Source organism: Coregonus lavaretus (genome assembly GCF_964263955.1).
Source record: "Coregonus lavaretus genome assembly, contig: HAP1_SCAFFOLD_785, whole genome shotgun sequence".
In the NCBI taxonomy this organism is placed as follows: Eukaryota; Metazoa; Chordata; class Actinopteri; order Salmoniformes; family Salmonidae; genus Coregonus; species Coregonus lavaretus.
The window spans coordinates 80,001-107,147 of record NW_028161714.1 but is presented as its reverse complement, the minus strand read 5'-3'; the positions used below and the strand labels follow the sequence as shown (position 1 = coordinate 107,147).

Genomic DNA, 27,147 nt, shown 5'->3' with positions numbered 1-27,147 from the left:
GGATGCCATGGTTGCCCTTAGTTTGAAGATGTAATCCATCTCCTTAGCTATCATACTCTAATTTCACTGATTTCAAAACTCGGTCCTCCAGAAAGTGGAGAGCAACACTTATGCAGTTTTACTACACAAGAAAACATTTTTAAAGCCGCGTTAGACAGGATTACCTACACATACTGACCAGCTCAAATAGACAGAAGCGTGCTATATGGCAGACCAATCTGAACTCCTCTATCGGCATGTCCAGCCCACTCATTATCTCAGCCAATCATGGCTAGTGGGAAGGTTCCTGTCTTTTTCTGTGGCTTAACCAACTAGGCTCGTAATTTAACTATTTTATTCGTATTTACAGATGGCATACAAGTTTGTTATTAAGGCACATGAAAGTTCACATGTTCCAGAAGGTAAATGGCTCTCTTGCGAAGTAGTGACCCGCGACATACGCCTAGTTTCCTTAACGAGTCACAACTATCCTGGGTATGAACTTAAAACAATTCCATATAGCTTAGATAGGGCTTAGACTCTTATGGGTTAACGGGCAGGTAGCTTCTTGGGCGGCAGGTAGCCAAGCGGTTAAGAGCGTTGGGCCAGTAACCGAAAGGTTTCTGGTTCGAATCCCTGACCAGGTGAAAAATCGGTCAATGTGCCCTTGAGCAAGGCACTTAACCCTAATTGCTCCTGTAAGTCTGCTACAGTGCATTCGGAAAGTATTCAGACCCCTTGACTTTTTCCACATTTTGTTACGTTACAGCCTAATTCAAAAATTGATTTAAATACATTTTTTCCCCTCATCAATCTACACACGGTACCCCATAATGACAAAGCGAAAACAGGTTTTTAGACATTTTTGCAAATATATTAAACATTATTTACATAAGCGTTCAAACCCTTTGCTATGAGACTCAAAATTGAGCTCAGGTGCATCCTGTTTCCATTGATCATCCTTGAGATGTTTCTACAACTTGATTTGAAGTCCACCTGTGGTAAATTCAATTGATTGGACATGATTTGGAAAGGCACACACCGGTCTATATAAGGTCCCACAGTTGACAGTGCATGTCAGAGCAGAAACCAAGCCATGAGGTCGAAGGAATTGTCCGTAGAGCTCCGAGACAGGATTGTGTCGGCACAGACCTGAGGAAGGGTACCAAAACATTTATTCAGTATTGATGGTCCCCAAGAACACAGTGGCCTCCTTAATTTGGAGCCACCAAGACTCTTCCTAGAGCTGGCCGCCCGGCCGCACTGAGCAATCAGGGGAGAAGGGCCTTTCCCAGGGAGGTGACCAAGAACCCAATGGTCACTGACAGAGCTCCAGAGTTACTCTGTGGAGATGCGAGAACCTTCCAGAAGGACAACTATCTCTGCAGCACTCCACCAATCAGGCCTTTATGGTAGAGTGGCCAGATGGAAGCCACTCCTCAGTAAAAGGCACATGACAGCCCGCTTGGAGTTTGCCAGAAGGCACCTAAAGGACTCTCAGACCATGAGAAACAAGATTCTCTGGTCTGATGAAACCAAGATTGAACTCTTTGGCCTGAATTCCAAGCGTCACGTCTGGAGGAAACCTGGCCCCATCCCTACGGGGAAGCATGGTGGTGGCGGCATCATGTTGTGGGGATGTTTTTCAGCGGCAGGGACTGGGAGACTGGTCAGGATCGAGGGAAAGATGAACGGAGCAAAGAACATTTACATTTTTACATTTACGACATTTAGCAGACGCTCTTATCCAGATTGGTGCATTCACCTTATAGCCAGTGTGATAACTACTATATATATATATATATATATATATATATATATATATATATATATATATATATATATATATATATATATATATATATATATATATATATATATTTTCTCTTTCTTTGGGGGGGGGTAAGGGGGGGTAGAAGGATTACTTTATCCTATCCCAGGTATTCCTTAAAGAGGTGGGGTTTCAAGTGTCTCCAGAAGATAGTGAGTGACTCCGCTGTCCTGGCGTCGTGAGGGAGCTTGTTCCACCATTGGGGTGCCAGAGCAGCGAACAGTTTTGACTGGGCTCAGTGGGAACTGTGCTTCCGCAGAGGTAGGGGGGCCAGCAGGCCAGAGGTGGATGAACGCAATGCCCTCGTTTGGGTGTAGGGACTGATGAGAGCCTGAAGGTACGGAGGTGCTGTTTCTCTCACAGCTCCGTATGCATGCACCATGGTCTTGTAGCAGATGCGAGCTTAAACTGGAAACCAGTGGAGTGTGCGGAGGAGCGGGGTGACGTGAGAGAACTTGGGAAGGTTAAACACCAGACGGGCTACGGCGTTCTGGATGAGTTGTAGGGGTTTAATGGCACAGGCATGGAGCCCAGCCAACAGCGAGTTGCAGTAATCCAGACGGGAGATGACAAGTGCCTGGATTAGGACCTGTGCCGCTTCCTGTGTAAGGCAGGGTCGTACTCTCAGAATGTTGTAGAGCATGAACCTACAGGATCGGGTCACCGCCTTGATGTTAGCGGAGAACGACAGGGTGTTGTCCAGGGTCACGCCAAGGCTCTTTGCACTCTGGGAGGAGGACACAACGGAGTTGTCAACCGTGATGGCGAGATCATGGAACGGGCAGTCCTTCCCCGGGAGGAAGAGCAGCTCCGTCTTGCCGAGGTTCAGCTTGAGGTGGTGATCCGTCATCCACACTGATATGTCTGCCAGACATGCGGAGATGCGATTCGCCACCTGGTTATCAGAAGGGGGAAAGGAGAAGATTAATTGTGTGTCGTCTGCGTAGCAATGATAGGAGAGGCCATATGAGGATATGACAGAGCCAAGTGACTTGGTGTATAGTGAGAATAGGAGAGGGCCTAGAACTGAGCCCTGGGGGACACCAGTGGTGAGAGCATGTGGTGCGGAGACAGATTCTCGCCACGCCACTTGGTAGTAGGTACCGGTCAGGTAGGACGCAATCCAAGAGTGAGCCGCGCCGGAGATGCCCAACTCGGAGAGGGTGGAGAGGAGGATCTGATGGTTCACAGTATCAAAGGCAGCAGACAGGTCTAGAAAGACAAGAGCAGAGGAGCGAGAGTTAGCTTTAGCAGTGCGGAGAGCCTCCGTGACACAGAGAAGAGCAGTATCAGTTGAATGACCAGTCTTGAAACCTGACTGGTTTGGATCAAGAAGGTCATTCTGAGAGAGATGGCAAGAGAGTTGGCTAAAGACGGCACGCTCAAGAGTTTTTGAGAGAAAAGAAAGAAGGGATACTGGTATGTAGTTGTTGACATCGGAGGGATCGAGTGTAGGTTTTTTGAGAAGGGGTGCAACTCTCGCTCTCTTGAAGACGGAAGGGACATAGCCAGCGGTCAAGGATGAGTTGATGAGCGAGGTGAGGTAAGGGAGAAGGTCACCGGAGATGGTCTGGAGAAGAGAGGAGGGGATAGGGTCAAGCGGGCAGGTTGTTGGGGGGCCGGCCGTCACAAGTCGCAAGATTTCATCTGGAGAGAGAGGGGAGAAAGAAGTCAAAGCATAGGGTAGGGCAGTGTGAGCAGGACCAGCAGTGTCATTTGACTTAACAAACGAGGATCGGATGTCGTCAACCTTCTTTTCAAAATGGTTGACGAAGTCATCCAAAGAGAGGGAGGAGGATTCAGCAGGGAGGAGAATGTGGCAAAGAGCTTCCTAGGGTTAGAGGCAGATGCTTGGAATTTAGTGTGGTAGAAAGTGGCTTTAGCAGCAGAAACAGAGGAAGAAAATGTAGAGAGGAGGGAGTGAAAAGATGCCAGGTCCACAGGGAGTCTAGTTTTCCTCAATTTCTGCTTGGGTGCCCGGAGCCCTGTTCTGTGAGCTTGCAATGAGTCGTCAAGCCACGGAGCAGGAGGGGAGGACCGAGCCGGCCGGGAGGATAGGGGACGTAGAGAGTCAAAAGATGCAGAAAGGGAGGAGAGGAGGGTTGAGGAGGCAGAATCAGGAGATTGGAGGGAGAAGGATTGAGCAGAGGGAAGAGATGATAGGATGGAAGATGGGAGAGAGAGAGCGAAGGTTGCGACGGCGCATTACCATCTGAGTAGGGGCAGAGTGAGTAGTGTTGGAGGAGAGCGAGAGAGAAAAGGATACAAAGTAGTGGTCGGAGACATGGAGGGGAGTTGCAGTGAGATTAGTAGAACAACAGCATCTAGTAAAGATGAGGTCAAGCGTTTTGCCTGCCTTGTGAGTAGGGGGGGACGGTGAGAGGGTGAGGTCAAAAGAGGAGAGGAGTGGAAAGAAGGAGGCAGAGAGAAATGAGTCAAAGATAGACGTAGGGAGGTTAAAGTCACCCAGAACTGTGAGGGGTGATCCATCCTCAGGAAAGGAACTTATCAAGGCGTCAAGCTCATTGATGAACTCTCCAAGGGAACCTGGAGGGCGATAAATGACAAGGATGTTAAGCTTGAATGGGCTAGTGACTGTGACAGCATGGAATTCAAATGAGGAGATAGACAGATGGGTCAGGGGAAAAAGAGAGAATGTCCACTTGGGAGAGATGAGGATTCCTGTGCCACCACCCCGCTGACCAGATGCTCTCGGGGTATGCGAGAACACGTGGTCAGACGAGGAGAGAGCAGTAGGAGTAGCAGTGTTTTCAGTGGTAATCCATGTTTCCGTCAGCGCCAAGAAGTCGAGGGACTGGAGGGTAGCATAGGCTGAGATGAACTCTGCCTTGTTGGCCGCAGAACGGCAGTTCCAGAGGCTGCCGGAGACCTGGAACTCCACGTGGGTCGTGCGTGCAGGGACCACCAGGTTAGAGAGGCAGCAGCCACGCGGTGTGAGGCATTTGTATAGCCTGTGCGGAGAGGAGAGAACAGGGATAGACAGAGGCATAGTTGACAGGCTACAGAAAATGGCTACAATAATGCAAAGGAGATCGGAATGAATTGAACTAAACATCTGGGAATGCGAGAGAGTGGGGCCTCCCTCACTTACGTTTCACTGAAACACCCAAATATAACTCTCCCAACTTCCACCTCAGAAACTATAATTGATGTAAACTACAGCGGTTCAATGTTTTCCAGGAATAGACTAACTTAGTTTATTCAGCTAGCTAACTTGGTACAGTATTCTTCCGTGAAAAATCGTCCAGGGCACCGAATCCTATGACGCCACAGCCAACTAGCATGCCAGCCTCCAACGACACGGTTTAGCACCAATACTCGGCCTCAACAAACCACCAGTGTGTCAACACGCCAAGCAGATCATACGTGTCCGTGTCTAACGTTGTGGGTTGGTCCCGACAGCTTGAGCGAGTCCGTCGTCAACTTATTCAGCCAGTTAGTTAGGTAGAATAGTTAGCATACTAGCTAGCCATTGCTCTCTGCCAACGAAAAAAACCCTCCACCCACGGCACGAACACACAGAGAGAGCCAAGCTAACGTTAACTAGTCACCCATGTCCCGAATTCCCTTCAACGACTCTGTCTACCAGTATGTAAAAACAAAACACAAATGTAGGTTTTAACTTACCCCTAGCAGCTACTGTTAGCTAGCCAAGTGCAAAGCTAGCCACTGAATTGACTCAGCCAGTTCGCGTCTGTTCGCTAGGTCGTTCCAGCTATTGTTTAGTTAGCTATCCAGGTAGCAACAAGCTAGCTACATTTCGAGCACAGTAGCTACTTACTACCTAACGTTAACGCTTCAGACAATGAGGTTAGAAAAACAGCTGAATGGTAGGCATTATTGTATCTAATTATTGTAGGCAGCTAGCTGGCGTAATTACAGGCACTCTCAAGCGTGAAACAACTATCCACAGTTGCTAATAGTTACCAGTAGCTACCCGCTAGCTAGTCCAGGTAGTGGGTTAGCTAGCCTCGTGCTTCACCGGGCTCAGCCGAATACAATACCTACAATAATTACCTACAATAACCTACGATAACTATAATAACCTACGATAACTACCTACAATAAATCAAATCAAATCAAATGTTATTGGTCACATGCGCCGAATACAACAGGTGCAGACATTACAGTGAAATGCTTACTTACAGCCCTTAACCAACAGTGCATTTATTTATTTTTTAAATAAAACAACAACAAAAAAAGTGTTGAGAAAAAAAAGAGCAGAAGTAAAATAAAATAACAGTAGGGAGGCTATATATACAGGGGGGTACCGGTGCAGAGTCAATGTGCGGGGGCACCGGCTAGTTGAGGTAGTTGAAGTAATATGTACATGTGGGTAGAGTTAAAGTGACTATGCATAAATAATTAACAGAGTAGCAGCAGTGTAAAAGGATGGGGTGGGGGGGCAGTGCAAATAGTCCGGGTAGCCATGATTAGCTGTTCAGGAGTCTTATGGCTTGGGGGTAGAAGCTGTTGAGAAGTCTTTTGGACCTAGACTTGGCGCTCCGGTACCGCTTGCCGTGCGGTAGCAGAGAGAACAGTCTATGACTAGGGTGGCTGGAGTCTTTGACAATTTTGAGGGCCTTCCTCTGACACCGCCTGGTATAGAGGTCCTGGATGGCAGGAAGCTCGGCCCCAGTGATGTACAGGGCCGTACGCACTACCCTCTGTAGTGCCTTGCGGTCGGAGGCCGAGCTGTTGCCATACCAGGTGGTGATGCAACCTAACTACAATCTTACTTTAAGCTTTACTCCACACCATATAAGCCATATAAGCCAAGCTTACCTCCCGCCAGAGAGAGACACAACCTATGCATGAGATCTAATTACAGAGACCTCCTTGATGAAAACCAGCTCCAGAGCGCTCAGGACCTCAGACTGGGGCTAAGGTTCACCTTCCAACAGGACAACGACCCTAAGCACACAGCCAAGACAAGAGTGGCTTCGGGACAAGTCTCTGAATGTCCTTGGGTGGCCCAGCCAGAGCCCAGACTAGAAACCGATCTAATATCTCTGGAAAGACCTGAAAATAGCTGTGCAGCGACGCTCCCCATCCAACCTAACAGCGCTTGAGAGGATCTGCAGAGAAGAACGGGAGAAACTCCCCAAATACAGGTGTGCCAAGCATGTAGCGTAATACCCAAGAAGACTTGAGGCTGTAATTGCTGCCAAAGTTGCTTCAACAAAGTACTGAGTAAAGGGTCTGAATACTTACGTAAATGTGATATTTCGGTTTTTTATTTTTAATAAATTGGCAAAAATGTCTAAGAACATTTTTTTGCTTTGTCGCTATGGGTTATTTGTCGCTATGGATTATTGTGTGTAGATTGAGGAAAAAAGGCTGGTAACGTAACAAAATGAGGAAAAAGTAAAGGGGTCTGAATACTTTCCAAATGCACTGTAAATGACTACAATGTAAAATGTATTTTCATCAATGAATAGGTTAAAAAGCATTCTTTTGTAATGGGATGTGTGTGTGTGAGCCTGTGTGAGTGCCGTACAGTGGGGGAAAATAGTATTTAGTCAGCCACCAATTGTGCAAGTTCTTCCACTTAAAAAGATGAGAGGCCTGTAATTTTCATCATAGGTACACGTCAACTATGACAGACAAAATGAGAAAGAAAAAAAATCCGGAAAATCACATTGTAGGATTTTTAATGAATTTATTTGCAGATTAAGGTGGAAAATACGTTTTTGGTCAATAACAAAAGTTTCTCAATACTTTGTTATATACCCTTTGTTGGCAATGACACAGGTCAAACGTTTTCTGTAAGTCTTCACAAGGTTTTCACACACTGTTGCTGGTATTTTGGCCCATTCCTCCATGCAGATCTCCTCTAGAGCAGTGATGTTTTGGGGCTGTCGCTGGGCAACACGGACTTTCAACTCCCTCCAAAGATTTTCTATGGGGTTGAGATCTGGAGACTGGCTAGGCCACTCCAGGACCTTGAAATGCTTCTTACGAAGCCACTCCTTCGTTGCCCGGGCGGTGTGTTTGGGATCATTGTCATGCTGAAAGACCCAGCCACGTTTCATCTTCAATGCCCTTGCTGATGGAAGGAGGTTTTCACTCAAAATCTCACGATACATGGCCCCATTCATTCTTTCCTTTACACGGATCAGTCGTCCTGGTCCCTTTGCAGAAAAACAGCCCCAAAGCATGATGTTTCCACCCCCATGCTTCACAGTAGGTATGGTGTTCTTTGGATGCAACTCAGCATTCTTTGTCCTCCAAACACGACGAGTTGAGTTTTTACCAAAAAGTTAGATTTTGGTTTCATCTGACATTCTCCCAATCCTCTTCTGGATCATCCAAATGCACTCTAGCAAACTTCAGACGGGCCTGGACATGTACTGGCTTAAGCAGGGGGACACGTCTGGCACTGCAGGATTTGAGTCCCTGGCGGCGTAGTGTGTTACTGATGGTAGGCTTTGTTACTTTGGTCCCAGCTCTCTGCAGGTCATTCACTAGGTCCCCCCGTGTGGTTCTGGGATTTTTGCTCACCGTTCTTGTGATCATTTTGACCCCACGGGGTGAGATCTTGCATGGAGCCCCAGATCGAGGGAGATTATCAGTGGTCTTGTATGTCTTCCATTTCCTAATAATTGCTCCCACAGTTGATTTCTTCAAACCAAGCTGCTTACCTATTGCAGATTCAGTCTTCCCAGCCTGGTGCAGGTCTACAATTTTGTTTCTGGTGTCCTTTGACAGCTCTTTGGTCTTGGCCATAGTGGAGTTTGGAGTGTGACTGTTTGAGGTTGTGGACAGGTGTCTTTTATACTGATAACAAGTTCAAACAGGTGCCATTAATACAGGTAACGAGTGGAGGACAGAGGAGCCGCTTAAAGAAGTTGTTACAGGTCTGTGAGAGCCGGAAATCTTGCTTGTTTGTAGGTGACCAAATACTTATTTTCCACCATAATTTGCAAATAAATTCATAAAAAATCCTACAATGTGATTTTCAGGATTTTTTTTCCTCAATTTGTCTGTCATAGTTGACATGTACCTATGATGAAAATTACAGGCCTCTCTCATCTTTTTAAGTGGGAGAACTTGCACAATTGGTGGCTGACTAAATACTTTTTTTCCCCACTGTATGCCCTGTCCAGACTTGTCTATGCGGCCTCCAGAAACTCATGAGTAAAACAGTAAACTGGTGACTCTCCCCCCCAGCTAGTCTCTCTGCGTCAGTGAAAGCCAGTTTATAGATTTTCAAACCACCAGTCTAATTGAGAAACAACAGTTTTATAGTTCAGAAAGGAAACGCCACATAGAAATATGTTTAACCAGTTATTAAGCAATGAATAATGCAAGTCTTGGTGATATAGTCCCGTGTAGCTCGGTTGGAAGAGCATGGCGCTTGCAACGCCAGGGTTGTGGGTTCGATTCCCACGGGGGACCTGTATGAAAAATGTATGCACTCACTAACTGTAAGTCGCTCTGGATAAGAGCGTCTGCTAAAATGACTAAAATGTAAAAAAATAGGCTCTGCTTCTTCAGGGTAGCTCACTGGCCAAGCAAAGCATCAACATATAATAGCCTACAGGCAGTGAGCGTGTTAAGCTATACCAGTCCCCCAGAACAGCAGAACCTTACGCCAGCTAACTATGTAGAGCTACACCAGAACACCGTTTAGAGATGAAGGAAACCTACCTGATTTTGTACGTTTGCCCACTGACAAAGACATGATCAGTCTATAATTTTAATGGTAGGTTTATTTGAACAGTGAGAGACAGAATAACAACAACAAAAATCCAGAAAAACGCATGTCAAAAATTTTATAAATTGATTTGCATTTTAATGAGAGAAATAAGTATTTGACCCCCTCTCAATCAGAAAGATTTCTGGCTCCCAGGTGTCTTTTATACAGGTAACGAGCTGAGATTAGGAGCACACTCTGTTTTGAAGCCACTGAGGCAGATGCATCATAGCTACTGAATCGTGTTCATATAGCAACACTGCAGGAACTCAGGTAGGTTTCACAATCTCAGAATGAATCAACACTGAGATAGTCTTTGATATGCCTGACTGAGTTTGAATAGAAAAGGGATAAGTGGTTATATATCAGAAGACATTGTCCAGAGACGAGCGCAGACAGTAGACTGCTGCAGAGCAGCTCAGCCATGACATATCACATAACATACAGTAGACTGCTGCAGAGCAGCTCAGCCATGACATATCACATAACATACAGTAGACTGCTGCAGAACAGCTCAGCCATGACATACCACATAACATACAGTAGACTGCTGCAGAGCAGCTCAGCCATGACATACCACATAACATACAGTAGACTGCTGCAGAGCAGCTCAGCCATGACATACCACATAACATACAGTAGACTGCTGCAGAGCAGCTCAGCCATGACATATCACATAACATACAGTAGACTGCTGCAGAGCAGCTCAGCCATGACATACCACATAACATACAGTAGACTGCTGCAGAGCAGCTCAGCTCAGCCATGACATACCACATAACATACAGTAGACTGCTGCAGAGCAGCTCAGCCATGACATATCACATAACATACAGTAGACTGCTGCAGAGCAGCTCAGCTCAGCCATGACATACCACATAACATACAGTAGACTGCTGCAGAGCAGCTCAGCCATGACATACCACATAACATACAGTAGACTGCTGCAGAGCAGCTCAGCCATGACATACCACATAACATACAGTAGACTGCTGCAGAGCAGCTCAGCCATGACATATCACATAACATACAGTAGACTGCTGCAGAGCAGCTCAGCCATGACATATCACATAACATACAGTAGACTGCTGCAGAGCAGCTCAGCTCAGCCATGACATATCACATAACATACAGTAGACTGCTGCAGAGCAGCTCAGCCATGACATACCACATAACATACAGTAGACTGCTGCAGAGCAGCTCAGCCATGACATACCACATAACATACAGTAGACTGCTGCAGAGCAGCTCAGCCATGACATACCACATAACATACAGTAGACTGCTGCAGAGCAGCTCAGCCATGACATACCACATAACATACAGTAGACTGCTGCAGAGCAGCTCAGCCATGACATACCACATAACATACAGTAGACTGCTGCAGAGCAGCTCAGCCATGACATACCACATAACATACAGTAGACTGCTGCAGAGCAGCTCAGCCATGACATATCACATAACATACAGTAGACTGCTGCAGAGCAGCTCAGCCATGACATACCACATAACATACAGTAGACTGCTGCAGAGCAGCTCAGCCATGACATACCACATAACATACAGTAGACTGCTGCAGAGCAGCTCAGCCATGACATACCACATAACATACAGTAGACTGCTGCAGAGCAGCTCAGCCATGACATATCACATAACATACAGTAGACTGCTGCAGAGCAGCTCAGCCATGACATATCACATAACATACAGTAGACTGCTGCAGAGCAGCTCAGCCATGACATATCACATAACATACAGTAGACTGCTGCAGAGCAGCTCAGCCATGACATACCACATAACATACAGTAGACTGCTGCAGAGCAGCTCAGCCATGACATATCACATAACATACAGTAGACTGCTGCAGAGCACCACAGCTCAGCCATGACATATCACATAACATACAGTAGACTGCTGCAGAGCAGCTCAGCCATGACATACCACATAACATACAGTAGACTGCTGCAGAGCAGCTCAGCCATGACATACCACATAACATACAGTAGACTGCTGCAGAGCAGCTCAGCCATGACATACCACATAACATACAGTAGACTGCTGCAGAGCAGCTCAGCCATGACATATCACATAACATACAGTAGACTGCTGCAGAGCAGCTCAGCTCAGCCATGACATACCACATAACATACAGTAGACTGCTGCAGAGCAGCTCAGCCATGACATATCACATAACATACAGTAGACTGCTGCAGAGCAGCTCAGCCATGACATACCACATAACATACAGTAGACTGCTGCAGAGCAGCTCAGCTCAGCCATGACATACCACATAACATACAGTAGACTGCTGCAGAGCAGCTCAGCCATGACATATCACATAACATACAGTAGACTGCTGCAGAGCAGCTCAGCCATGACATACCACATAACATACAGTAGACTGCTGCAGAGCACAACAGCTCAGCCATGACATATCACATAACATACAGTAGACTGCTGCAGAGCAGCTCAGCTCAGCCATGACATCCAGTTGAAGAGGGAGGTGTTTAGTCCCAGGGTCCTTAGCTTAGTGATGAGCTTTGTGGGCACTATGGTGTTGAACGCTGAGCTGTAGTCAATGAACAGCATTCTCACATAGGTGTTCCTCTTGTCCAGGTGGGAAAGGGCAGTGTGGAGTGCGATTGAGATTGCGTCATCTGTGGATCTATTGGGGCGGTGTGTGAATTGGAGTGGGTCTAGGGTTTCCGGGATGATGGTGTTGATGTGACCCATGACCAGCCTCTCAAAGCACTTCATGGCTACATAGTCATTTAGGCAGGTTACCTTCGCTTTCTTGGGCACAGGGACTATGGTGGTCTGCTTGAAACTTGTAGTTATTACAGACTCGGTCAGGGAGAGGTTGAAAATGTCAGCGAAGACACTTGCCAGTTGGTCCCCGCATGCTCTGAGTACACGTCCTGGTAATCCGTCTGGCCCCGCGGCCTTGTGAATGTTGACCTGTTTAAAGGTCTTGCTCATGTTGGCTACGGAGAGCGTGATCACACAGTCGTCCAGAACAGCTGGTGCTCTCATGCATGCTTCAGTGTTGCTTGCCTCGAAGTGAGCATAAAATGCATTTTGCCCGTCTGGTAGGATTGCGTCACTGGGCAGCTCGCAGCAGGGTTTCCCTTTGTAGTCTGTAATAGTTTGCAAGCCCTGCCACATCCGACGAATGTCAGAGCGTGTGGTGTAGTGGGATTCAATCTTATTCCTTTATTGACGCTTTGCCTGTTTGATGGTTCGTCTGAGGGCAGACCCTAGACCCACTCCAATTCACATCTAGTTACATAGCAGCATAGAGAGAAACATCTAGTTACACAGCAGCATAGAGAGAGAAACATCTAGTTACACAGCAGCATAGAGAGAGAAACATCTAGTTACACAGCAGCATAGAGAGAGAAACATCTAGTTACACAGCAGCATAGAGAGAAACATCTAGTTACACAGCAGCATAGAGAGAAACATCTAGTTACACAGTAGCATAGAGAGAAACATCTAGTTACACAGCAGCATAGAGAGAAACATCTAGTTACACAGCAGCATAGAGAGAAACATCTAGTTACACAGCAGCATAGAGAGAGAAACATCTAGTTACACAGCAGCATAGAGAGAAACATCTAGTTACACAGCAGCATAGAGAGAGAAACATCTAGTTACATAGCAGCATAGAGAGAAACATCTAGTTACACAGCAGCATAGAGAGAGAAACATCTAGTTACACAGCAGCATAGAGAGAAACATCTAGTTACACAGCAGCATAGAGAGAGAAACATCTAGTTACACAGCAGCATAGAGAGAGAAACATCTAGTTACACAGCAGCATAGAGAGAAACATCTAGTTACACAGCAGCATAGAGAGAAACATCTAGTTACACAGCAGCATAGAGAGAAACATCTAGTTACACAGCAGCATAGAGAGAGAAACATCTAGTTACACAGCAGCATAGAGAGAAACATCTAGTTACACAGCAGCATAGAGAGAAACATCTAGTTACACAGCAGCATAGAGAGAAACATCTAGTTACACAGCAGCATAGAGAGAGAAACATCTAGTTACACATCAGCATAGAGAGAAACATCTAGTTACACAGCAGCATAGAGAGAAACATCTAGTTACACAGCAGCATAGAGAGAGAAACATCTAGTTACACATCAGCATAGAGAGAAACATCTAGTTACACAGCAGCATAGAGAGAAACATCTAGTTACACAGCAGCATAGAGAGAAACATCTAGTTACACAGCAGCATAGAGAGAAACATCTAGTTACACAGCAGCATAGAGAGAAACATCTAGTTACACAGCAGCATAGAGAGAAACATCTAGTTACACAGCAGCATAGAGAGAAACATCTAGTTACACAGCAGCATAGAGAGAGAAACATCTAGTTACACAGCAGCATAGAGAGAAACATCTAGTTACACAGCAGCATAGAGAGAGAAACATCTAGTTACACAGCAGCATATAGAGAGAGAAACATCTAGTTACACAGCAGCATAGAGAGAAACATCTAGTTACACAGCAGCATAGAGAGAGAAACATCTAGTTACACAGCAGCATAGAGAGAGAAACATCTAGTTACACAGCAGCATAGAGAGAAACATCTAGTTACACAGCAGCATAGAGAGAAACATCTAGTTACACAGCAGCATAGAGAGAGAAACATCTAGTTACACAGCAGCATAGAGAGAGAAACATCTAGTTACACAGCAGCATAGAGAGAAACATCTAGTTACACAGCAGCATAGAGAAACATCTAGTTACACAGCAGCATAGAGAGAGAAACATCTAGTTACACAGCAGCATAGAGAGAAACATCTAGTTACACAGCAGCGTAGAGAGAAACATCTAGTTACACAGCAGCATAGAGAGAGAAACATCTAGTTACACAGCAGCATAGAGAGAAACATCTAGTTACACAGCAGCATAGAGAGAAACATCTAGTTACACAGCAGCATAGAGAGAAACATCTAGTTACACAGCAGCATAGAGAGAGAAACATCTAGTTACACAGCAGCATAGAGAGAAACATCTAGTTACACAGCAGCATAGAGAGAAACATCTAGTTACACAGCAGCGTAGAGAGAAACATCTAGTTACACAGCAGCATAGAGAGAGAAACATCTAGTTACACAGCAGCATAGAGAGAAACATCTAGTTACACAGCAGCATAGAGAGAAACATCTAGTTACACAGCAGCATAGAGAGAAACATCTAGTTACACAGCAGCATAGAGAGAAACATCTAGTTACACAGCAGCATAGAGAGAGAAACATCTAGTTACACAGCAGCATAGAGAGAGAAACATCTAGTTACACAGCAGCATAGAGAGAGAAACATCTAGTTACACAGCAGCATAGAGAGAAACATCTAGTTACACAGCAGCATAGAGAGAAACATCTAGTTACACAGCAGCATAGAGAGAAACATCTAGTTACACAGCAGCATAGAGAGAGAAACATCTAGTTACACAGCAGCATAGAGAGAGAAACATCTAGTTACACAGCAGTGTCGATGCAGAACAAGGAGCCAGATCAGAGTAGCAGGGATCGGCAGTAGGATGAGTGAGCAGACCCAGGCAGCTTAAATAAACCGCTAATAAATAATGCGTGATTGTTACTAGGCTCTAATTGGTGCCATCTCAGCTGATTCGTCAGGCTAAGGCGGGGCATTCGGGTTTTCCCTTCTGAACTGGTTCCGGTTAATATCTTCAAACCACCAGTCTGATTGGAGAAACAACCAGTTTCTCAACAAAACAATGAGTATCACTTTTATTGTGTTTTTATTAGGTTCTCAATGTTAAATATGGAAATGTTTCTCGTCCCGTATCACTGCAGTTGGTTTGTAGTCTAACTATACTCAAGGCCTCTGCTCTGTCTACCCTAACTGAAGACGTGTGCCACTGGAGGGGTTGTCTTCCACTAGTCTCTACTTACTGACACTAATGTAGCTGATAGCTGCCTGCTTTAACTGAGGAACTTTTACTCTGCGCTTGTCTCACCTCATCTTGACTGTAAGTCTCTCTGGATAACACTTTACTAATGACCAACGTGGAAATGTGTGTGTGTGTGTCTCCCCGGGGTTATATATAACCGTGTGTGTGTGTGTCCAGGTTCCGTGGCGTCCAGGCGGGGACAGACAGCCGGGTGGCAGAGCTCCTGAACCAGGTGAAGATGAAGAGCTTTGAGGCAGAGCGCTCTCAGATGGTGCAGGAGGAGACTGCCAGGAACCTGGGACGGTGTCAGATGGAGTCGGAGAAACACCAGAAGAAACTAGAGGTAGGGGGTTCTGCGTCTCCAAATGGCTCCCTATTCTCTGTGTAGTGCACTACTTTGGACACACCTCGGCTGCGTCCCATAGGGCTCTGGTCAAAGTAGTGCACCATACAGGAAGGGACTTGCCCAATGGGAAAGTGAGGAATATTTTTCGGTTTGCCCCGGAAGATTATTCTCACTTGCCCGAAAATAAAGTAGCTGTTTTCACCTACGCACAGCGGAGGAACCAGACAGAACAGACTACTGGAATTCTTAGCATTTTGGTAAAATAAATCACCTTCCTAATGGGGCAACCTCAGAGCAGGCTGAACTACTTCTCAGGTCACTTTCATCCTTAATGTCAGTCCCTGATGCAGGGAGTAGGGTTCCTTAATGTCAGTCCCTGATACAGGGAGTAGGGTTCCTTAATGTCAGTCCCAGATACAGGGAGTAGGGTTCCTTAATGTCAGTCCCTGATACAGGGAGTAGGGTTCCTTAATGTCAGTCCCTGGTACAGGGAGTAGGGTTCCTTAATGTCAGTCCCTGATACAGGGAGTAGGGTTCCTTAATGTCAGTCCCTGATACAGGGAGTAGGGTTCCTTAATGTCAGTCCCTGATACAGGGAGTAGGGTTCCTTAATGTCAGTCCCTGATACAGGGAGTAGGGTTCCTTAATGTCAGTCCCTGATACAGGGAGTAGGGTTCCTTAATGTCAGTCCCTGATACAGGGAGTAGGGTTCCTTAATGTCAGTCCCTGATACAGGGAGTAGGGTTCCTTAATGTCAGTCCCTGATACAGGGAGTAGGGTTCCTTAATGTCAGTCCCTGATACAGGGAGTAGGGTTCCTTAATGTCAGTCCCTGATACAGGGAGTAGGGTTCCTTAATGTCAGTCCCTGATACAGGGAGTAGGGTTCCTTAATGTCAGTCCCTGATACAGGGAGTAGGGTTCCTTAATGTCAGTCCCTGATACAGGGAGTAGGGTTCCTTAATGTCAGTCCCTGATGCAGGGAGTAGGGCTCCTTAATGTCAGTCCCTGATACAGGGAGTAGGGTTCCTTAATGTCAGTCCCTGATACAGGGAGTAGGGTTCCTTAATGTCAGTCCCTGATACAGGGAGTAGGGCTCCTTAATGTCAGTCCCTGATACAGGGAGTAGGGTTCCTTAATGTCAGTCCCTGATACAGGGAGTAGGGTTCCTTAATGTCAGTCCCTGGTACAGGGAGTAGGGTTCCTTAATGTCAGTCCCGGATACAGGGAGTAGGGTTCCTTAATGTCAGTCCCGGATACAGGGAGTAGGGTTCCTTAATGTCAGTCCCTGATACAGGGAGTAGGGTTCCTTAATGTCAGTCCCGGATACAGGGAGTAGGGTTCCTTAATGTCAGTCCCTGGTACAGGGAGTAGGGTTCCTTAATGTCAGTCCCTGATACAGGGAGTAGGGTTCCTTAATGTCAGTCCCTGATACAGGGAGTAGGGTTCCTTAATGTCAGTCCCTGATACAGGGAGTAGGGTTCCTTAATGTCAGTCCCTGATACAGGGAGTAGGGTTCCTTAATGTCAGTCCCTGATACAGGGAGTAGGGTTCCTTAATGTCAGTCCCTGGTACAGGGAGTAGGGTTCCTTAATGTCAGTCCCTGATACAGGGAGTAGGGTTCCTTAATGTCAGTCCCTGATACAGGGAGTAGGGTTCCTTAATGTCAGTCCCTGATACAGGGAGTAGGGTTCCTTAATGTCAGTCCCTGGTACAGGGAGTAGGGTTCCTTAATGTCAGTCCCTGATACAGGGAGTAGGGTTCCTTAATGTCAGTCCCTGGTACAGGGAGTAGGGTTCCTTAATGTCAGTCCCGGATACAGGGAGTAGGGTTCCTTAATGTCAGTCCCTGATGCAGGGAGTAGGGTTCCTTAATGTCAGTCCCTGATACAGGGAGTAGGGTTCCTTAATGTCAGTCCCTGATACAGGGAGTAGGGTTCCTTAATGTCAGTCCCTGATACAGGGAGTAGGGTTCCTTAATGTCAGTCCCTGATACAGGGAGTAGGGTTCCTTAATGTCAGTCCCTGGTACAGGGAGTAGGGTTCCTTAATGTCAGTCCCTGATACAGGGAGTAGGGTTCCTTAATGTCAGTCCCTGATACAGGGAGTAGGGTTCCTTAATGTCAGTCCCTGATACAGGGAGTAGGGTTCCTTAATGTCAGTCCCTGGTACAGGGAGTAGGGTTCCTTAATGTCAGTCCCTGATACAGGGAGTAGGGTTCCTTAATGTCAGTCCCTGGTACAGGGAGTAGGGTTCCTTAATGTCAGTCCCGGATACAGGGAGTAGGGTTCCTTAATGTCAGTCCCTGATGCAGGGAGTAGGGTTCCTTAATGTCAGTCCCTGATACAGGGAGTAGGGTTCCTTAATGTCAGTCCCTGATGCAGGGAGTAGGGTTCCTTAATGTCAGTCCCTGATACAGGGAGTAGGGTTCCTTAATGTCAGTCCCTGATACAGGGAGTAGGGTTCCTTAATGTCAGTCCCTGGTACAGGGAGTAGGGTTCCTTAATGTCAGTCCCGGATACAGGGAGTAGGGTTCCTTAATGTCAGTCCCGGATACAGGGAGTAGGGTTCCTTAATGTCAGTCCCTGATACAGGGAGTAGGGTTCCTTAATGTCAGTCCCTGATACAGGGAGTAGGGCTCCTTAATGTCAGTCCCTGATACAGGGAGTAGGGTTCCTTAATGTCAGTCCCGGATACAGGGAGTAGGGTTCCTTAATGTCAGTCCCTGATACAGGGAGTAGGGTTCCTTAATGTCAGTCCCTGGTACAGGGAGTAGGGTTCCTTAATGTCAGTCCCGGATACAGGGAGTAGGGTTCCTTAATGTCAGTCCCTGGTACAGGGAGTAGGGTTCCTTAATGTCAGTCCCTGATACAGGGAGTAGGGTTCCTTAATGTCAGTCCCTGATACAGGGAGTAGGGTTCCTTAATGTCTGTCCCTGATACAGGGAGTAGGGTTCCTTAATGTCAGTCCCTGATACAGGGAGTAGGGTTCCTTAATGTCAGTCCCTGATACAGGGAGTAGGGTTCCTTAATGTCAGTCCCTGGTACAGGGAGTAGGGTTCCTTAATGTCAGTCCCTGATACAGGGAGTAGGGTTCCTTAATGTCAGTCCCTGGTACAGGGAGTAGGGTTCCTTAATGTCAGTCCCGGATACAGGGAGTAGGGTTCCTTAATGTCAGTCCCTGATGCAGGGAGTAGGGTTCCTTAATGTCAGTCCCTGATACAGGGAGTAGGGTTCCTTAATGTCAGTCCCTGATACAGGGAGTAGGGTTCCTTAATGTCAGTCCCTGGTACAGGGAGTAGGGTTCCTTAATGTCAGTCCCTGGTACAGGGAGTAGGGTTCCTTAATGTCAGTCCCGGATACAGGGAGTAGGGTTCCTTAATGTCAGTCCCGGATACAGGGAGTAGGGTTCCTTAATGTCAGTCCCTGATACAGGGAGTAGGGTTCCTTAATGTCAGTCCCGGATACAGGGAGTAGGGTTCCTTAATGTCAGTCCCTGGTACAGGGAGTAGGGTTCCTTAATGTCAGTCCCTGATACAGGGAGTAGGGTTCCTTAATGTCAGTCCCTGATACAGGGAGTAGGGTTCCTTAATGTCAGTCCCTGATACAGGGAGTAGGGTTCCTTAATGTCAGTCCCTGATACAGGGAGTAGGGTTCCTTAATGTCAGTCCCTGATACAGGGAGTAGGGTTCCTTAATGTCAGTCCCTGGTACAGGGAGTAGGGTTCCTTAATGTCAGTCCCTGATACAGGGAGTAGGGTTCCTTAATGTCAGTCCCTGGTACAGGGAGTAGGGTTCCTTAATGTCAGTCCCGGATACAGGGAGTAGGGTTCCTTAATGTCAGTCCCTGATGCAGGGAGTAGGGTTCCTTAATGTCAGTCCCTGATACAGGGAGTAGGGTTCCTTAATGTCAGTCCCTGATGCAGGGAGTAGGGTTCCTTAATGTCAGTCCCGGATACAGGGAGTAGGGTTCCTTAATGGCAGTCCCTGATACAGGGAGTAGGGTTCCTTAATGTCAGTCCCTGATGCAGGGAGTAAGGTTCCTTAATGTCAGTCCCTGATACAGGGAGTAAGGTTCCTTAATGTCAGTCCCTGATACAGGGAGTAGGGTTCCTTAATGTCAGTCCCTGATACAGGGAGTAGGGTTCCTTAATGTCAGTCCCTGATACAGGGAGTAGGGTTCCTTAATGTCAGTCCCTGGTACAGGGAGTAGGGTTCCTTAATGTCAGTCCCTGATGCAGGGAGTAGGGTTCCTTAATGTCAGTCCCTGATACAGGGAGTAGGGTTCCTTAATGTCAGTCCCTGATACAGGGAGTAGGGTTCCTTAATGTCAGTCCCTGATACAGGGAGTAGGGTTCCTTAATGTCAGTCCCTGGTACAGGGAGTAGGGTTCCTTAATGTCAGTCCCTGATACAGGGAGTAGGGTTCCTTAATGTAAGTCCCTGATGCAGGGAGTAGGGTTCCTTAATGTCAGTCCCTGATACAGGGAGTAGGGTTCCTTAATGTAAGTCCCTGATGCAGGGAGTAGGGTTCCTTAATGTCAGTCCCTGATACAGGGAGTAGGGTGCCATTTGAGAAGAGCCTTTGGCCAGATGAAACTAAAGGACAACTTGGGCCTGAATACTAGCTTGAGATTTACACACAAACCTCTCATAGACTTCAAAGTGGGAATAATATGACAAAGAATTCCACTTTTTGTTTTATCGTGTGTTAATGAATAAAATAAATGACAATAAGGAAGACGCCAAACTACCCCAACTTGGCCTGGGATGTCTTAGTTAGTCAGCGCTGCTCACGGGACCGTCGGGGTGTCGAGAGGAGGAGTGCTGATCTAGGACCAGGTCTCCCCTGACCATTATAATCCTATTCATTATGATCTAAAACACGCTTGATACATATGGGCCCCTTAGCTCTAGTCCAGGGTGTTACATGCAGCTTGCTGAGCGGTAGCAAACGGCATGTGGTCCTCTGTAGCTCAATTGGTAGAGCACGGCGCTTGTAACGCCAGGGTAGTGGGTTCGATCCCCGGGACCACCCATACGTTTTAAATGTATGCACACATGACTCTAAGTCGCTTTGGATAAAAGCGTCTGCTAAATGTCATATTATTATGTAACGCCCTGGAACAGAGCTAACAGCCCCTGTTCTCCCATCAGGTTCTGACCAAGGAGTTGTACCGGCTGCAGACAGCCTCAGAGAAGCAGATAACAGAACTGCAGGCCCAGAACGCTGAGCACCAGGCCAGACTAGAGACCTACGAGAGACTGGAGCAGGAGCTGGACGACGTCACCGTGCAGGCTGCTGAAAGTAATGTTCTCACAACGTTAGGATAATATTAGAAAGGAACGTTCTCACAACGTCAGAATAATATTAGAAAGGAACGTTCTCACAACGTTAGAATAATATTAGAAAGGAACGTTCTCACAATGTCAGAATAATATTAGAAAGGAACGTTCTCACAACGTTAGGATAATATTAGAAAGGAACGTTCTCACAACGTCAGGATAATATTAGAAAGGAACGTTCTCACAATGTCAGAATAATATTAGAAAGGAACGTTCTCACAACGTTAGGATAATATTAGAAAGGAACGTTCTCACAACGTCAGGATAATATTAGAAAGGAACGTTCTCACAACGTTAGAATAATATTAGAAAGGAACGTTCTCACAACGTTAGAATAATATTAGAAAGGAATGTTCTCACAACGTTAGGATAATATTAGAAAGGAATGTTCTCACAACGTTAGAATAATATTAGAAAGGACCGTTCTCACAACGTCAGAATAATATTAGAAAGGAACGTTCTCACAACGTTAGAATAATATTAGAAAGGAACGTTCTCACAACGTTAGAATAATATTAGAAAGGAACGTTCTCACAACGTTAGAATAATATTAGAAAGGAACGTTGGCACAAGGTTAGAATAGTAGTGAATATCATCAACATCAGTAGCAGTGATTGGCTCTAATGGTTATCTGACTATCTGTAGAAAGTAATACAGTTCATATCATCAGCATCAGTAGCAGTGATTGGCTCTAATGGTTATCTGACTATCTGTAGAAAGTAATACAGTTCATATCATCAACATCAGTAGCAGTGATTGGCTCTAATGGTTATCTGACTATCTGTAGAAAGTAATACAGTTCATATCATCAACATCAGTAGCAGTGATTGGCTCTAATGGTTATCTGACTATCTGTAGAAAGTAATACAGTTCATATCATCAACATCGGTAGCAGTCAATCAATCAATCAATTTTATTTTATATAGCCCTTCTTACATCAGCTAATATCTCGAAGTGCTGTACAGAAACCCAGCCTAAAACCCCAAACAGCTAGTAATGCAGGTGTAGAAGCACGGTGGCTAGGAAAAACTCCCTAGAAAGGCCAAAACCTAGGAAGAAACCTAGAGAGGAACCAGGCTATGAGGGGTGGCCAGTCCTCTTCTGGCTGTGCCGGGTGGAGATTATAACAGAACCATGCCAAGATGTTCAAAAATGTTCATAAGTGACAAGCATGGTCAAATAATAATCAGGAATAAATCTCAGTTGGCTTTTCATAGCCGATCATTAAGAGTTGAAAACAGCAGGTCTGGGACAGGTAGGGGTTCCATAACCGCAGGCAGAACAGTTGAAACTGGAATAGCAGCAAGGCCAGGCGGACTGGGGACAGCAAGGAGTCACCACGGCCGGTAGTCCCGACGTATGGTCCTAGGGCTCAGGTCTCTCAGTTGGCTTTTCATAGCCGATCATTAAGAGTTGAAAACAGCAGGTCTGGGACAGGTAGGGGTTTCGTAGCCTCAGGCAGAACAGTTGAAACTGGAATAGCAGCAAGGCCAGGCGGACTGGGGACAGCAAGGTGTCATCATGCCCGGTAGTCCTGACGTATGGTCCTAGGGCTCAGGTTCTCAGAGAGAAAGAGAGAACGAGAGAATTAGAGAGAGCATACTTAAATTCACACAGGACACTGGATAAGACAGGAGAAGTACTCCAGGTATAACCAACTAACCCCAGCCCCCCGACACATAAACTACTGCAGCATAAATACTGGAGGCTGAGACAGGAGCGGTCCGGAGACACTGTGGCCCCATCCGAAGAAACCCCCGGACAGGGCCAAACAGGAAGGATATAACCCCACCCACTCCGCCAAAGCACAGCCCCCGCACCACTAGAGGGATATCCCCAACCACCAACTTACAATCCTGAGACAAGGCCGAGTATAGCCCACAGAGGTCTCCACCACAGCACAAACCAAGGGGGGGCGCCAACCCAGACAGGAAGATCACGTCAGTAACTCAACCCACTCAAGTGACGCACCCCTCCTAGGGACGGCATGAAAGAGCACCAGCAAGCCAGTGACTCAGCCCCTGTAACAGGGTTAGAGGCAGAGAACCCCAGTGGAGAGAGGGGAACCGGCCTGGCAGAGACAGCAAGGGCTGTTCGTTGCTCCAGAGCCTTTCCGTTCACCTTCACACTCCTGGGCCAGACTACACTCAATCATATGACCTACTGAAGAGATAAGTCTTCAGTAAAGACTTAAAGGTTGAGACCGAGTCTGCGTCTCTCACATGGGTAGGCAAACTGTTCCATAAAAATGGAGATCTATAGGAGAAAGCCCTGCCTCCCGCTGTTTGCTTAGAAATTCTAGGGACAATTAGGAGGCCTGCGTCTTGTGACCGTAGCGTACGTATTGGTATGTACGGCAGGACCAACTCGGAAAGATAGGTAGGAGCAAGCCCATGTAACGCTTTATAGGTTAACAGTAAAACCTTGAAATCAGCCCTTGCCTTAACAGGAAGCCAGTGTAGGGAAGCTAGCACTGGAGTAATATGATCAAATTTCTTGGTTCTAGTCAGGATTCTAGCAGCCGTATTTAGCACTAACTGAAGTTTATTTAGTGCTTTATCCGGGTAGCCGGAAAGTAGAGCATTGCAGTAGTCTAACCTAGAAGTAACAAATGCATGGATTAATTTTTCTGCATCATTTTTGGACAGAAAATTTCTGATTTTTGCAATGTTACGTAGATGGAAAAAAGCTGTCCTTGAAACAGTCTTGATATGTTCGTCAAAAGAGAGATCAGGGTGAAGAGTAACGCCGAGGTCCTTCACAGTTTTATTTGAGACGACTTTACAACCATCAAGATGAATTGTCAGATTTAACAGAAGATCTCTTTGTTTCTTGGGACCTAGAACAAGCATCTCTGTTTTGTCCGAGTTTAAAAGTAGAAAGTTTTCAGCCATCCACTTCCTTATGTCTGAAACACAGGCTTCTAGCGAGGGCAATTTTGGGGCTTCACCATGTTTCATTGAAATGTACAGCTGTGTGTCATCCGCATAGCAGTGAAAGTTAACATTATGTTTTCGAATAACATCCCCAAGAGGTAAAATATATAGTGAAAACAATAGTGGTCCTAAAACGGAACCTTGAGGAACACCGAAATGTACAGTTGATTTGTCGGAGGACAGACCATTCACAGAGACAAACTGATATCTTTCCGACAGGTAAGATCTAAACCAGGCCAGAACTTGTCCGTGTAGACCAATTTGGGTTTCCAGTCTCTCCAAAAGAATGTGGTGATCGATAGTGTCAAAGGCAGCACTAAGGTCTAGTAGCACGAGGACAGATGCAGAGCCTCGGTCTGACGCCATTAAAAGGTCATTTACCACCTTCACAAGTGCAGTCTCAGTGCTATGATGGGGTCTAAAACCAGACTGAAGCATTTCGTATACATTGTTTGTCTTCAGAAAGGCAGTGAGTTGCTGCGCAACAGCTTTTTCTAAAATTTTTGAGAGGAATGGAAGATTCGATATAGGCCGATAGTTTTTTATATTTTCCGGGTCAAGGTTTGGCTTTTTCAAGAGAGGCTTTATCACTGCCACTTTTAGTGAGTTTGGTACACATCCGGTGGATAGAGAGCTGTTTATTATGTTCAACATAGGAGGGCCAAGCACAGGAAGCAGCTCCTTCAGCAGTTTAGTAGGAATAGGATCCAGTATGCAGCTTGAAGGTTTAGAGGCCATGATTATTTTCATCATTGTGTCAAGAGATATAGTACTAAAACACTTAAGTGTCTCTCCCGATCCCAGGCCCTCGCAGAGCTGTGCAGATCCAGGACAGCTAAGCCCTGGAGGAATACGCAGATTCAAAGAGGAGTCCGTAATTTGCTTTCTAATGGTCATGATCTTTTCCTCAAAGAAGTTCATGAATTTATTACTGCTGAAGTGAAAGCCATCCTCTCTTGGGGAATGCTGCTTTTTAGTTAGCTTTGCAACAGTATCAAAAATAAATTTAGGATTGTTCTTATTTTCCTCGATTAAGTTGGAAAAGTAGGATGATCGAGCAGCAGTGAGGGCTCTTCGGTACTGCACGGTACTGTCTTTCCAAGCTAGTCGGAAGACTTCCAGTTTGGTGTGGCGCCATTTCCGTTCCAATTTCCTGGAAGCTTGCTTCAAAGCTCGGGTATTTTCTGTATACCAGGGAGCTAGTTTCTTATGACAAATGTTTTTCGTTTTTAGGGGTGCAACTGCATCTAGGGTATTGCGCAAGGTTAAATTGAGTTCCTCAGTTAAGTGGTTAACTGATTTTTGTCCTCTGACGTCCTTGGGTAGGCAGAAGGAGTCTGGAAGGGCATCAAGGAATTTTTGTGTTGTCTGAGAATTTATAGCACGACTTTTGATGCTCCTTGGTTGGGGTCTGAGCAGATTATTTGTTGCGATTGCAAACGTAATAAAATGGTGGTCCGATAGTCCAGGATTTTGTGGAAAAACATTAAGATCTACAACATTTATTCCATGGGACAAAACTAGGTCCAGAGTATGACTGTGGCAGTGAGTAGGTCCAGAGACATGTTGGACAAAACCCACTGAGTCGATGATGGCTCCGAAAGACTTTTGGAGTGGGTCTGTGGACTTCTCCATGTGAATATTAAAATCACCAAAAATTAGAATATGATCTGCTATGACTACAAGGTCTGATAGGAATTCAGGAAACTCAGAGAGGAACGCTGTATATGGCCCAGGAGGCCTGTAAACAGTAGCTATAAAAAGTGATTGAGTAGGCTGCATAGATTTCATGACTAGAAGCTCAAAAGACGAAAACGCCATTTTTTTTTTTGTAAATTGAAATTTGCTATCGTAAATGTTAGCAACACCTCCGCCTTTGCGGGATGCACGGGGAATATGGTCACTAGTGTAACCAGGAGGTGAGGCCTCATTTAACACAGCAAATTCATCAGGCTTAAGCCATGTTTCAGTCAGGCCAATCACATCAAGATTATGATCAGTGATTAGTTCATTGACTATGACTGCCTTTGAAGTGAGGGATCTAACATTAAGTAACCCTATTTTGAGATGTGAGGTATCACGATCTCTTTCAATAATGGCAGGAATGGAGGAGGTCTTTATCCTAATAAGATTGCTAAGGTGAACACCGCCATGTTTAGTTTTGCCCAACCTAGGTCGAGGCACAGACACAGTCTCAATGGGTATGGCTGAGCTGACTACACTGACTGTGCTATTGGCAGACTCCACTAAGCTGGCAGGTTGGCTAACAGCCTGCTGCCTGGCCTGCACCCTATTTCACTGTGGGGCTAGAGGAGTTAGAGCCCTATCTATGTTGGTAGATAAGATGAGAGCACCCCTCCAGCTAGGATGGAGTCCGTCCCTCATCAGCAGGTCAGGCTTGGTCCTGTTTGTGGGTGAGTCCCAGAAAGAGGGCCAATTATCTACAAATTCTATCTTTTGGGAGGGGCAGAAAACAGTTTTCAACCAGCGATTGAGTGCTGAGACTCTGCTGTAGAGCTCGTCACTCCCCCTAACTGGGAGGGGGCCAGAGACAATTACTCGATGCCGACACATCTTTCTAGCTGATTTACACGCTGAAGCTATGTTGCACTTGGTGACCTCTGACTGTTTCATCCTAACATCGTTGGTGCCGACGTGGATAACAATATCTCTATACTCTCTACACTCGCCAGTTTTAGCTTTAGCAAGCACCATCTTTAGATTAGCCTTAACGTCGGTAGCCCTGCCCCCTGGTAAACAGTGTATGATCGCTGGGTGATTCGTTTTAAGTCTAATACTGCGGGTAATGGAGTCGGCACCATCAACATCAGTAGCAGTGATTGGCTCTAATGGTTATCTGACTATCTGTAGAAAGTAATACAGTTCATATCATCAGCATCAGTAGCAGTGATTGGCTCTAATGGTTATCTGACTATCTGTAGAAAGTAATACAGTTCATATCATCAGCATCGGTAGCAGTGATTGGCTCTAATGGTTATCTGACTATCTGTAGAAAGTAATACAGTTCATATCATCAGCATCAGTAGCAGTGATTGGCTCTA

General features: G+C 46.0%; 1 protein-coding gene across 1 annotated transcript in view; it reads left to right on the top strand.

Annotated features, from left to right (window-relative positions):
• The window catches only part of LOC311120198 (progesterone-induced-blocking factor 1-like), a 130,753-nt gene that overhangs the window by 37,936 nt on the left and 65,670 nt on the right, over positions 1–27,147 (top strand). The window contains exons 10-11 of the mRNA XM_084194815.1: positions 15,642–15,807; positions 20,961–21,111. Coding sequence (XP_084050941.1) covers positions 15,642–15,807; positions 20,961–21,111 — 317 coding nt within the window. The remainder of the gene's footprint in view (positions 1–15,641; positions 15,808–20,960; positions 21,112–27,147) is intronic.